Source organism: Cibotium barometz, chromosome 25, assembly GCF_041138505.1.
Source record: "Cibotium barometz isolate CiBa-2024 chromosome 25, ASM4113850v1, whole genome shotgun sequence".
NCBI lineage: Eukaryota > Viridiplantae > Streptophyta > Polypodiopsida > Cyatheales > Cibotiaceae > Cibotium > Cibotium barometz.
Window position 1 is genome coordinate 821,157 of NC_141070.1, and position 14,920 is coordinate 836,076.

The following is a 14,920-nucleotide window of genomic DNA, read 5'->3' on the forward strand; positions in this document are numbered from 1 at the left end:
AACTCTACTACAACCCAAGAAAGCAGAGTGAGGCTCGCTCGTCACTTTGAGGATCTATACTTTCCTAATCTAGTAGAGCGATGTCAGCATATGTGGTTCTCTGGAGGACGAAGTATTCGTGTTACTACCAATCAAGGACAGAGACTCAGACAGAATATCTTGCTATCCATGATCTTGATAAGGCTAGGAGTTATTCATTATGTACAACTCTATAATCATTCACCCCGAAATTTTAGAAATTCTTACCGTATTTTCAGACTTCTTAGCTGTTTTATTCCTAGGAGAAGAGTTACAGCACCATGTTATCAGTGATGAATCGTGTATATCATAGCATGTCTCCATTGCAGTATCGTCTTTTTATGCGTATGCAATTGAGGCAGTGACTTTTGGAGCCGAGACGCTCTATGTATATATCAAAAACTTTTGATAATAAATGATGTTTTGCAAAAGATTCCAAATTGTTTTTGTGGTTGTGAATATTGGTTAATAAAATTATCAGAGTAAATCTTGTTTTCAAGAATTATGATGGAATATTTATTTGTTTAAGAAATAAATCTCAAAAATTAAAGTCATAAATCTGATAACAAGGTTAAGTTGACAAAAATGTTGTTTTGTGAGAATCATGAGGCGCGCAGCCCGTGGTAGGCAGCCGGATCCTCTTACCGATGATGAAGAGTTAGATCTGAACATTCCTAAAGCCCTGCACCAATCCCAACTTGGTCCCTTCAAGGGTGAAGGGGAACAGTTAGGAGAAGTAGTGGAAAAATGGATCAAGGCAATGGAAGAGTATTTTGATGTCACCAGTTATAATGAGAGCAGCAAGATGGCTCTCGCCAGATTGAAAATTGTAGAAACGACCAGGGTCACATGGAGGAACCATTATGAGAAAAACCGTCTCGACCGAAATACCCAGACTTGGTCAGATCTTAAAGCTTACCTCAGGAAGAGGTTCTGTCCTCCGGGCTTCCTGGAAACCAAAATGAATGAGTTCTTGGAATTGAAGCAGGATAGCCGAACGATTGAAGAATACCATCAGGCATTTTCCCTTCTCCTCAAAGATTCTCCACTTTTGGATGAAGCAGCTGATGGCGAGATTCATTCGAGGGATGAACGAGCCATTGGACACTTTAGTGAAAAATGCCAAACCAGTCTCAATGGGAGAAGCTGTCAGAATGGCAAAGGACTTTGCCAAAGCATTTGTTGTTAAGGTCCTGCCAAAGCCTGCACTGTCAAACTTTAAAAGGTTCCAAACCCCGGGAAGTGCTTCAAACTTTCCACCCCCAAAGAGGCAGCAAGGCCCTAATCAGAATCAAGATGCTGGGAGATTGAGAAGTGAAGGAAGACCCTTCCCTCAAAACACATTCTCAAGAGCCCCATCTTTTTCAAGGATTTAGAGGGATGAGCTTAGAAGTGAGAACAGGTGTTTTGGATATCAGGGTTTTGGTCACCAGATTAAAGACTGCCCGACTCTTGCCATGTCAAGAGGACAGGGAAGTCAAGGACCCAGAGTAGTGCAAAGACTAGTCCCTTCGTATCAGTCAAAATCAGGGCAATCCTAGGAGGACTCCAGCTCAACCATATGCCTCTGTTCAGAGTAATCTCAAAACCCCTCCCAGAAATGGGGTAACCAAAGAGAGAGAGTTCCGACCCAATTTGCAGCCAGAGTAGTTATGATAGCAGTAGTGGAAGAGGAAAGAGGTCACATTTATGCCGTGATTGAAAACCAAGGGCCAAATCGTCAATTCTATGTCTTTTATGCTCCAACTGAGTTTAAGGGTAAGCCATTTAAGCTTTTGATTGATTCAGGCACAATACTCATTCATTTATTTTCCCCCAAGATGCTTGTGTAAGCTAGTCTTAGAATAGAAATCAGGGAAACCTATGCAAGTTGAATTGGCCAGTAGGAAGATTCTTTTCACTCACCATGAGATAGATCGTATTCAGTTTAATCTAGATGGAAATGTAACTGACTGCCAGTTCAGAGTCATACCTTTGGGAGTTTTTGACGAAATCCTTAGAATGGATTGGCTCCATAAAAATCAAGCTGACATTCACTGTCATAATGGAACCATTTCCTTCCGTGAGTGACCACGAAAACAAACTTCAAGGAACTGGAATTTTCGGATCCCCAGATCTACAATTAGTAAAAGCTTCTAGGTTACTGAAAGGACTTAGAAAGAAGCAGCTCATTATGTTGTCAAAATGAATCCGGTAGACACAAAGTTAAAGGATAAAGAACCAGAATGGTTAAGTGAGTATGATGATTTATTCCTAGCAGAGCTAACTGAGATACCTCCGATTCGAGAAGTAGATCATGCGATAGAATTGACCCCCGGAGTTCAGCCACAGTAGCCTAGCACACATACAAAATGCCAATCCTCCTTGAAGCCATTGAACTCAAGGAATAGCTTAGGCAGCTGTTAGAACAAGGGTTTGTAAGACCCAGTGTTTCACTGTAGGGAGTGCCAGTTCTCTTTCATAAAAAGAAGGATGGAACGTTAAGACTCTGTGTGGATTACAGAGGTCTCAAGACAATTAAGAATAAGTATTCTATCCTCAGAATTGATGAGCTTCTGGACAGGCTAAATGGAGCCCAGATCTTCACAAAGATAGATCTCAAATCAAGGTATTACCAGATCAGGAATAATGATCAATGTGCCAAACCCAAATCATGGAAAGACAGTAAAACTTCAGTTTCAAGATACCGTTGGCCTCTAAGTTACGCTAGCTCCTTCCTTTATATAAGTTGTAACTTTTACTTGTCGCTCGCAGTAATCTTACTTCCATCGATCTCCTTTCTTTCTTAATCTCCTTCATGGCTTGGCAGCAGGAATTGGTTTTATCCATGATGATTTCTCACCTTCAAGACGCAAGTGAGTCTGTGAAGAAGGATTTTATAGAACTGTATGAACGCTCACTTTTCCCTCACGTGGGAACTTCTGTAGCTCAGACCAAATGGCGGACCTATCAAGACATAACTAGGGTAACACCCTGGGGTCAGCAGCACTTTCGTAACAATGTCCGCTTGGCTATGGTTATTGAAGCTTTGGGTTTGGGTCCCCGATATTATTGTGTGATGAGATCAAGGCATCTTGGGTTTTCTGAGCAGGTCTTCTTACTGGCGTGTTTTTTTCCTCATCAGAAGATATGCCTTTACCCCGTTTTTGGCTTGTTGCCTCTCAGAGGTCCTTTTGTTAGATCACCTCATACCACTGAGGTAGGTGCGACAATAACCAGTCGAATTATTCCCATAGATGAGTTACCTTATACATGTGCAGCTTGTGAGTGCTGCTTTTGTGACCATATGATGGACGGGCTTATGGAAGTGTAAAGAGTTCTTCTATCTTACTGTATATGTTCCAAGAGTGAATAAAGTTGAAATCTTTGTTCTTGTCTTGACTCTGCGCAACGAATTCGGGGATGCTAGCAGCCGAAGTAGCACTTCTTGTGCGCGCAGGATCCCACACTCGCGGCCTCGCTCATGGATATCCGGACAAGAGACTAATCCATCGTTTCTTCCAAAACCGAACTCAAAAAAACTTTCCTTGCTCGGAAAGCACGGGCGATTCCTCCAGGATAATTTTTCTCTAATATAGTCAATAGCCTTAACTTACTGAACTGATTTGACCAAACCCGTAAGTCCCATAGTCAGATCAAGGAAAATATTGCACTTGGATCATAGAGACCAACTTATTACCGCCCTCCTTTGGAGGTAGGAATGGAGCCAATAGGATTAATCCAAGTGTGGGGAGGAGATAAATCCAATTTATAAAAGAAAAATCCCCAAAAATGAGTAAATGCTCACATAAGATGAAGAGTTGACTAAGGAAAAAGTTTATTAGTAAAAAACTATGAGTATTACTAAAAAAATGAGATATTTTGGGTATAATGATTCAATTTTGACACCTTGGTAAGGAGAAGGGGGCTCTTCAAGGAGGCACCTATTTCACATGTGTGGTGGAGTTTTAAACTCAAAAATATTATGATATTTTTATCTCTCCTCTCTCCTAGATCAAACCAAATCAAAAAGTGAGCCAATTAGGTCCAAATCTTGTCCAAATTCAGCCAAACTGAACCTCGAAAATTCTAGAAACTAGTTGGACTTTGTAAAAAGCCTCCCTCACCTATAAATAGATCCTTAGTCCTTTGTAAAAAAATATGCGAACTATACGATGCCAATATTATACTGAAATAATGATATTTAAAATCCTCTACAAATTGAAGAGATTGGAGCTTCTCTCTCTCTTCAATCTTCCTTGGAGACCTCATCAACATACCAAACCAATTGATTGAATGGGGGGGGGCCTCTACTTTGATCAAAGAATCAAGTAATCGTGGAGGTAAAATGTGGTTTATAGTTTTTTTTCTTTAATCTCCAAATGTTTCTCTCTTCTCAACCCCTCTCAAGCTTGAGAAGCATTCAATTGAATGACTTTTTAATACAGTTGAAGTTCTTTAATGAATTGTGGTGATAAAACACATAAATTTCCATTTATGCTTAAGTTAAATGTTTTTTTAAAGCATGTCTCTCTCTCCCCCAAAGAATGGTCATTCCTATTACCTATTCTATATTCAAATGATGCTTCTCATGAAGCAATTCTCTAATCTAAAAGTAATTTCTATGCTTGTCAAATTAGAGGCCAAATAAGTGATTTTTTAATGCTTTTATGCTATTTAATTTATGGAAAAATTAAGAATCAAGTCCATAATTGGATATTGATCCAATTAATGGTTATTCTAATCATAGGGATATTACTAAACTTTATGGTTTCAAATTATTGAGAATTATCAGTAATAGCAGACAACGAAGCTATGGTAAAATTTTTGAAAAATTAACACATAAATGATTTTCATTCATAATATGAAAAGAGTAGTTCCTACCATATTCTAGGACTAATCATCATAGATTAATTGAATTATTCTCATTATAATCATGAAAAATTTGATTTTTATGTTTATGCATAAATAGTTAATTAGGGAAAAGAGAAATTTCTAGAAATCCATTTTTATGTTAAAAGAGTAATCCCCATGACAATGGAAATTCATGTATTCCAATGAAGTAAGAGAAAACTTGGGATACTAAGATAATGTATATTTTATTTAAAAATTAAAGAAGGATTTTAGTTAAGTTTATCTTTTTGCATAGATAAGTTTAAATGATGAAAGAGGAATTCCCACCATATTGAAATTCAAATATTTAAATGCAAAAAGTGTAATTCCTAGCATACTGGAATTAATGAGTATTTTAATTAAATTCAAAGATGAAATTTAGATAAATTTATTTTATCTATGAGAAATATTTAAATGTTAAAAGAGGAATTCCTATGACAATTGGAATATGGGTATTTTATTTTAGATGAAATTACTTTATAAGAAATATTTGATGATAAAAGAGAAATACCCATGACATTGGAAATGCAATTAATTAAATGCAAAAAGAGGAGTTCCCATGGTGTTTGAGATCCAAGAAATTAAATCAGAAGAAGAGGAATTTTTAGTATAATTCAATTTATGATTAATTATCAAAAGTGAAAATATGGGTAGAATTGATTTCTGTAAATCCCATGAATTCTTTTAATCAAAAGAGGAATATTGAATATAATTCATTTGAGAAATTAAGAATGAATATGGAAATAGTCGTCAAGAAAAATAACCTTTAATTAGGCCAAGCAATTGGCAGAAATTTAGAAAAAGTCCCATTATCGGGATGAACCTAGAAAAAGCTATTAAATGGGAATAGCATGTGAATGGATAAGATAAGGTGAAAATAGGATGCGATAAGATGTGTATGGGATGTGATAGGATGTGATAAGATGTAAACGAGATGTGATAGAATGCAAATGGATGTGATGAGATGTGTATGGGATGTGATAGAATGTGAATGGATGTGAATGTGTATGTGGAAGAATGGATGTGGATGTGTATGTGGACGAATGGATGTGGATGTGTATGTGGAAGAATGAATGTGGATGTGTACGTGGAAGAATAGATGTGGATGTGTACGTGGAAGAATGGATGTGGATGTGTATGTGGAAGAATGGATGTGGATGTGTATGAATGAATGACAGTGGAACAATGGATGTGGATGTGTATGTGGAAGAATGGATTTGGATGTGTATGTGGATATGTATATGGAAGAATGGATGTGTATATGTATGTGGAAGAATGGACATTGTGGATGTGTATGTGAAAGGATGTGATGTCGAATGTGTGAGTGAATGTGTACGTGGAAGAATGGATGTGGATGTGTATGTGGAAGAATGGATGTGGGATGTGTATGAATGAATGTGGAAGAATGGATATGGATGTATATGTGGATATGTATGTGGAAGAATGGATGTGGATGTGTATGTGGAAGAATGGATGTGGATGTGTATGTGAAAGGATATGATGTTGATGTGAGTGAGTGGATGAGATGTGATGAGAATAAATCAGGAAAGATGTGATGAGATGGAAAATGATGTGATTGGATGAGAATGGGTATACATATGAATTGGATATGGATTAAGTAATGTGAACGGATATGGATTAAGTAATGTGAACGGATATGGAACAATGTGAAAAATGAGAGTTCATTATAGGAACTATATTTATGACCTGTTTTTAAATGACTGTTTTATATCAAAAATGCTGGGGAAGCATTTTTGACCGTCTTGTGAATAAGTTTGTGGTGACCTAACTGATAAAGTAGCAGCAGCAGCAGCTGATGGAGAGTCAACGGAGGACGTCTCGTGTAGCAAGGTCTTGACTAGCCTCGGTGATTTAAATGGTGAGCTTCCGGTACGGTGGATGAGGGACCAAGGAAGCGGCCTATGAGTGAAGCACTAGGTCACCTACTGCTGCGAAGGATCCTAGAGGGTGCTGACCATACAACGGTGCTCGGGCTCTGGGTCGTCAAAGATACCCACGCGTGCGTCGGGAAAGATATTGGAACAAGGAGTAAGAGTTGTTTTCTAAATTCCGGCATGGATCTGGTTGATTGACCTTGCTAGTCCTCAACAGATGAGTAAATGGCTCTTTTATATGGATCTGTTGGTTGTTTTCTAAATTCCGGCATGGATCTGGTTGATTGACCTTGCTAGTCCTCAACAGATGAGTAAATGGCTCTTTTATATGGATCTGTTGGTTGATCTTGCTAATCTTCAATGGAGATTTCATCTTGATTTTTATAAGTGAATATATTGTCGGGTACTATGAGCTAGGAACTATCGAAAAGGCCCCTGAGGGATAAGTGCTGAGTGTTCTGGTTGCCAATGATGCCATAGGTACACCGATGAAAGAATGATTGGAAATTAGGATTCAACCAGATATTTTGGAGCATTATGATCAGTGACACAATGGTTTCATTAAATGATTATTTTTAAAGATAGTTGATTCTGTGAAAAAGGTAATTTCATATTGGGTGTGTAAGTGGTGTGACTAGTTCTAAATTTGCATGAATATCCGGCTAGGGGGCCTAGGAACTCTTTTCCCCAGGACAAATTCTTTATTGGATCCCATCACTACAGTGGTTGGGTGGTTGGCTAACCCATGGGATTGGAGGTTGGACTGATGGATCCTGAAATTGAGACTCAATTCTGTTATGGTACGATAGGTGAAGTAAATCCCAGACAAAATTTGTTCTATGGAAAAGAATCAACGGCTGTGTCTCTCAATGAGGAAAAAGGCAAGGGCTACCTTGAGAAGTCATAGGCCCATAGAGATAATAACTCCTTATCTCCCTTAGTTTGAATCATTAAGAGTTCCAATCTTAGGGTAAGGCCTTGGGAGCTATTGCTAAGTAAGCCTACATATGCAAAGAGAGTATTTTGGGAAGAGGATTAAGAGAATTGGGAGAGTGATAATGACACAACAATGTTCAAAAGCTCAATTGTGGAGGCTTCACTCATTGATTTTAAAGGGAGAGGAGGGCTCCTTTTATAGGTGGAAAAGTGACTCCCTCTCACCTTGTACAAGTTATAATTGTAGAATCCTTCCACCTCCCATGACACCTGCTGTGAGGAGGTCACATGAAATGTCTCTTTAGGCAAAGTCATTCTTCTAATTTTTAATTTGGAGATCTTTGACTAAAGATACTTGCATGACACAAGGTTGTAGCCAAATTGGCACCTATGTGGCATTTTCACGTTACAAATGTTAAAAGGCTCCTCATCCATGTAGGATTTCTAGAAGAATCTTTCCCAATTATGCACCTACACACACTTCTCCACATGCCTTCCACATGCTAGCTTGTAGCAAATAGCATTTAAATATTACAAAGGTGAGCCATGCATACATTAAGGCCCACTTTTATTTTCCACATCACTCACCTATACAACCATACCAAAGCATTTATAGAACATACTTGGTATTTACAATGGGCACATCCACACATTACACAAACTTTAGGAAATGCAAAATATTGATGAGAGAAGCCGTCAGTGTAGCTGCCAAGCCGCCGCCATGATGTCATTTTATTACGGGCCCGCCGCAATCTTCTTGGACAAGCTTCCACCTTATTACCATTGCAAAGCCACAAAACTATATACAAAGTTGAAAATGAAAGATATTATTTTTTCATGTCACAGTAGGGAGTACACAAGTACTGAATGGTGATTAAAACCTTAAGTAAGTTGATTGTTTTTAATCAGATGTTAATAAAATTATTAAAAACCTCAAAATAAAATTATTACAAACCTCAAAACTTAGTAGGAAAGACACTCATAAGTTTCTACGATGGACATCCATGGATTGGACCGTATTCATTATTAACTGCTCGTTCTTAGGTTAATAACTTTGTATGTCCTCTAATAAGCAACTACACTTGATATTTTGAGCTTAACCATATTTATTATTGCCAAGTCTTTCTCCTTTCCTTGGATTATTTGCTTCAATTCTGATAATAAACTTCCCAAAATCTCTCTAGCGTGGTACAAGTTGGGATTGATTGGGTCATTCTTGTACATCTCATCAAGCGCCATGTATCCTTGCAAGATGATACACTTCATGGTAGGCTCCTCTAATGATGGCGTGGTCATGATGCATAAATAAACATAGAAGCTAAAGACGCGCTTGAGAAAGAGGCGCTTGAAAAGGGAATGCTTGATAGAGGTTCAAAGTGGAGGGGACGCTTAAGGAGGGCGCGAGAGGAGGTGGAGTGAAGGGTTGAAATAGCCATGCGTGGCCACACACACGCCCACGCATGGCTGGAACGTGTTAGACCGCCACGTGGGAGGTCCACGATCATGGGCCTTACACTTGGCTGCCACGTGTGAGGCCCACGATCGTGGGCCTCTCACGTGGGAGGCCCACATTAGTGGGCCTCACACGTGGCTGCCATGTGTAATGCCCGAGTGCGGGCATTACACGTGGCAGCCACGTGTAGTGTGATGTGCACGTGGTGCCATGTGCATGGCACACTACACGTGGCACCCATTCGTTGGTACCACCTGTGTCATGCTGGCCATGTGGCACACCGTAGTGTGCCACATGGGTGACAGAGTCTCGTGTGGCAAGCCTTTAGCTTGCCATGTGGACTAGCCAGTCCACATGGCTGGCCATGTGTAATGCCCATGCTGGCCACGTGGACTAAACAATCTAAATAGAATGTGGGGGAGAGGTAGGGCTTCAAACCCTGGCAACAAGCAAACACACTCACAGAAGAGAGAGAAAGACACAAGAGAGATATGGATAGCTGAATTTTCTACTCAACCAACATAACATAAAGATAAGAGTACACACTATATGGGTTAGTACTCAACTACTACAACATACAAGGGTCGGTCCATAATGTGAACCCGACTAAATGAGCTGGTGCTATAACTATGCTAGTATATCTAGTAATCCAAAATGGCTATCACCACACAGCTCGTCATCGCATTGGCTGCATATCACCCATAATGTCACCAACCATGCTAGTGGTGTAGAAGCGAAAGCTATCACCCAGGCAAGTCATCAATGTCCGTCGTAGCACTAGTTGAGCTCGATATCTCAACACTCCCCCTCGAGCTCAACTCCACACACTGCACTCCAAGTAAGCTCCTAAATCTGTGGAGCTTCTCTGTGCCCAATGCCTTCATGTGAAGATGTCAGCCACCTGATCCTCTGTGCTGACATATACCAGATCTACATCTCTTGCTAGAACCTTCTCCCTCCACAAAGTGATAATGCACCTCAATGTGCTTCGTTCTAGCATGATATACTGGGTTACTGGCCAATTGTATGCTGCGCATGTTTTCACAATATATAACAAGTGCCCTATCCACAGGCTCTCCCATGTCACCAAGTAGCTTCTTCTGAAACCAAGCTACCTTAAGAAGCTGCCATAGCAACACCCTTGTACTTTGCCTCTGTACTCGACAAGGTAACTATTAGCTGCTTCTTACTACTCCAACTCACAGCACCACTCCCATATGAGAACATAAACCACGGGTAGATCTCGTGTCTACAATACTACTAGCCCAATCAGCATGTGTACCCATGCAACTGTATCTCTGTACCAGCCTAGAAAAGTCCATAATCAACTATGGACTTTATGTACCCGAGGATCTGTCTAGCCGCATCCAAGTGTGGCTTCCTAGGAGCTTGTATAAACTAACTCACAAGTCCAACAACATAGCTCAAGTCTGGCCTTGTAATGGTCATGTAGATCAAACTACCCACTATGCGCTTGTGTGTAGTGGGGTTTTCCAAAAGCTCACCTGTATCTGGGGAAAGCTTTGTGTTCTGCTCCAATGGCACTGAAATAGGCTTACAACATGTCATACCACACTTGGACAACATGTCCACAAGCCATACTGCCTCTGCAATAGCAAAATGCCATGAGGTGATCTCACCACCTCTATGCCCAAGAGTGGGGCCAATCTCTCTTAGCTAACGAAGGAATTTCCTTGCAAGTTCTTTTGTTGTAACATCACATGCAAAGTTGGGTATATAGTTGCATAATCTTATTAATAATTAGATAGTCAAAAGTCCTCATTTCCTTAGGTGTACAAAGTCAATGTATACACCCTATCCCAAATTTGGATTGATTCCATAAAATGCTAATATCTTTTACATATAAACTCATATGAGATTCCCACTTTGGACCTTTGATCTTCACATAATATATAGCTTAACTTGATTTTTTGAGAAAATTTGAAGCTATTTGTCTATTTTCTTTAAATATTTCAAGGTCTTTAAAGTGTTATAATCTATGCCACTTTTTGCACCCGCCAATCACTACCACTTAAAATGCTCAATGTTGTAGGTCAAAAGAGTGGTAGATAGTGAGACATTAGTAGAATGTGGTGGTTAGTCAAAATTGCAACTCCAATGGTTGGATTTTCAATGATCTCTTTTTTAAAATTCTTCCAGGCTATCAGAAGGCCTATAAATATTACTAATCTAATTAGTAAAAATATATTTTTGATGTAAATCATCTAAAACCTATAGGGACTATTTTACTTGTAATGGTGCATCTATGAAAAAAACATTGGATCACTCTTTTTGATGAGATGAGTAGTTGGTATGCACCAGTAGTGAAGGCAACAGAAGATGCAGATGTAAAAAGTGTTGATGTTGCACCACATGTAGAGCAGCAATCACAGGTGCTGAGTGGACTTGGGGAGTCCTTTAGCCCATGGTAATGCAGGTTGAGGAATGATGCAGGTACACATGTATCACGGAAAGGGAAGGAAAAGGTAGATCAACCTTTTGTGCCTTATTTGTCAGCCGGTCACTCATATGTGGATGGTGACTCTAGTGGCTCTAAGCAAATCCTTGATGAGGAGGTTGGCTATCCGTCTATGGTTACTCCTAGTGTAAGTAGAACCAGGGCTGTTTTGAGGACACTTGGAAGTGATCCAGGTATACGCAGGTCTACGAGGGTTAGATACCCTGTTGAGACAGGTTGAGATATGATGGATAAACATGGTAAAAGTAATTAGGAGGTTGAGCCCACTTGCTTTGAACAGGCAATTGGAAATAAGAAATGAGAAGATGCCATGGATGAGGAGATGGCAGCATTGGATATAAATACAACATGGGAGTTAGTGCCTTTGCCTAAGGAAAAGAAGGTAATTGGATGTAAGTGGGTGTATAAAGTCAAGCACAATGCTGATGGTTCAATGAGGAAAAGAAGGTAATTGGATGTAAGTGGGTGTATAAAGTCAAGCACAATGCTGATGGTTCAATGAGGAAAAGAAGGTAATTGGATGTAAGTGGGTGTATAAAGTCAAGCACAATGCTGATGGTTCAATGAGAGCAGGTACAAGGCAAGATTGGTTGCCAAGGGCTATGCGCAGACTTATGGCATAGACTATGAGGAGACATTCAAACCGGTTGCAAGAATGGCAACCGTGAGAGTTGTCATTGCTATGGTTGCAGCGCAAAGGGTTGGTCTCTACATCAAATGGATGTAAAGAATGCTTTCTTGCATGGTGATTTGGAAGAAGAAGTGTACATAATGTAGCCAACAGGTTATGAGAGCGATGCACATCCAGATTTTGTGTGCAGGTTATGTAAAGCATTGTATGGCTTGAAGCAGACACCCAGAGCATGGTCAAACAAGATCATGGAGTATCTTGTTACCATTGGATTTCATATATCCAATGTAATTTTTTCACTATATGTGAAAAATACAGACAAAGGGATCATGCTATTGGGTGGTTGCAAGATCAAGGTGTCCAGTTTTGTTCACTTCATGATGCTAGACTAGGATAATGCTTGGAGAGAAAATTTGGAGACGCAAGGTAATTCAAATGAGATCAAACAACTAATAGAAAATACAAATACACTCAAAATAACCCAATATAACTTAAATTAATACAAATTAGTTTAATTAATAAAAAATATGATGAAATGATGAAAAATGATGTTTCCATACAACATCTCTGCTTACTCGCATCTCACGAGTGGTAGGTTTATAGCATCTATAACCTTTTTTATCCATAGCATAACCAAAGAAGATGCATTTCTCTACCTTTGGATCCAACTTTGTTCTCACTTCATCAGGAACATGTACATATGCAATACACCTAAACACTTTCAAGTGAGACATCCGGTCTTATGCCTGTAAACTTTTGTTCAAGAGTCATACCATGAATAGGTGTAGTGGGTGTCCTGTTTATAATGTACACAACAGTTGCTACTGCTCTGCCCAAAAGTAATGTGGCATATTCTTTTCAGCCACCATCAAGGCATGTGCCACTTCTACAATGTACCTGTTTTTCCTTTCTACAGCACCATTCCGTTGGAGTGTACGTGCACGTAAACTGCCTTTTGATTCCCTGCTTTCTCAAGAAATCGCTGAACTCGTTGTGAAGAAATATTCTCCCCCACCATCTGATCTTGGGCATTTTATTTACATGCATTTTTCCTTCTTGACCAAGGCTTTAAATTTCTGAAAGTGAGGAAACACCTCACTTTTCTGAAATAAACCCACACTTTCCTAGTGTGGTCATCAATGAATCACTACAAGACAATGCTGCCATACACGCGTTTCATATACGCGATAAATTACGAACGCGTGTATGGTTGCGCTTGTATTTGAATAGAATCGGGCGCGTGTATTTTAGCATTTAAGTTCGCGTGTATGTTTGCATTTATCAACGCGTGTATAAACGCGTTTATATACACGCAGTAATACACGCATCTATACACGCATCTATACACGATAATATTCACGGGGTAATACTCGCTATTATACACGGATAAATACACGCTACTATACACGGATTAATACACGCATGGCAGAGAAAAACTGAAGAAAAACTGAATTCCTTTACAAAATTAAAAACTATTTTCCTTAAACCATCTCATAGTACATTACAGTATACATCATTACACAATCCCACTACATGCATTTACAACAATGAAATATATTCAAAAATAAATCATGCATATGAGATGATAGAAATGTCATCAATTTAGAACATACAGTGACAGATCGATCTCATCTTCAATAAGATCCATCCTTGCCAAACGATCAACATCAATATCCATTTGATCAATTGGTAAGGCTACGATTAAATTTATTCCACTATCGATATTCTGTACTCCATTGATAATGGTATCGATGTCCTGATCATCCTCATCAACATCACCATCATCCTCAATGGTAGGGTCATTCTCATGATCATGAGAAATGGCATGCTCATCCTCATTATCATGATCATCTCTTATTTCTTGATCATCGATCACAACATCTTCAATGGCATGTTCGACATCATCTTCATTGCGGCTTGTTACATCCTCCATATGCTCCATATCAGTGAATGTATTATACATCACTTTGGAACGTGGTGCAATAGGGATGACGTACCACCATTTGATGTCATGCACCATTGGTAGATAGATAACCTACTCAAATACACACAGTACAGTAATTAATTAGCATATCAAAAGTCAAGGGGTACACGAGCTTAGATATATATGTACATGAAACACATTAGTAAAAAAATGCATACCTGCTCACATTGTTGTGGCAATACGAGCCTATCTTTCTTTGTTTGCCAGAACTTTGTAGAGTCAATAGTTACATATCCACTTGCATGGCGTCTTATCGTTGCATCAGGCCCTTTTTCCACCACGTTCATTTGCCATTTGACATTCAAAACATACACAAAGAAGCGACGAAAGCCAAGCCTAAATATGTCTTGGATTATGCCACAATAATCATCCATTTTTCCATTAGCTCCCTCAAAGCTACTAATGACACCGCAATCTTGTGTATTTCTCTTTTCATCAATTCTTTGTGTTTGAAAATGCTTACCTTCACACCATATAGCATTGAACATAGTGCACTGGACCAAAATAGAAGCAATATTTGTGTAAGCAATGTGAATAAATATTAAAAGCAAATCACTTACAACTAATGCAAAACATTAGTTCTATGTACCTTTGACATGCATCCTCGTGCATACTCCCATTCTTCCGCCGTGATATGCAGCCCCTCGTCGCT

At 39.2% G+C, this 14,920-nt stretch overlaps 1 protein-coding gene across 1 annotated transcript; it reads right to left on the reverse strand.

Annotated features, from left to right (window-relative positions):
- Positions 1-12,715: 12,715 nt before the first annotated feature.
- LOC147624135 (uncharacterized) lies at positions 12,716-14,555 on the reverse strand. Its single transcript, XM_086820030.1, has 3 exons — positions 14,427-14,555; positions 13,939-14,319; positions 12,716-12,733 (listed from the first exon to the last, which is right to left on the reverse strand). Exons 1-3 carry the CDS (start codon positions 14,553-14,555, stop codon positions 12,716-12,718), a joined length of 528 nt encoding a protein of 175 aa, XP_086676156.1.
- Between the last annotated feature and the right edge of the window lie 365 nt (positions 14,556-14,920).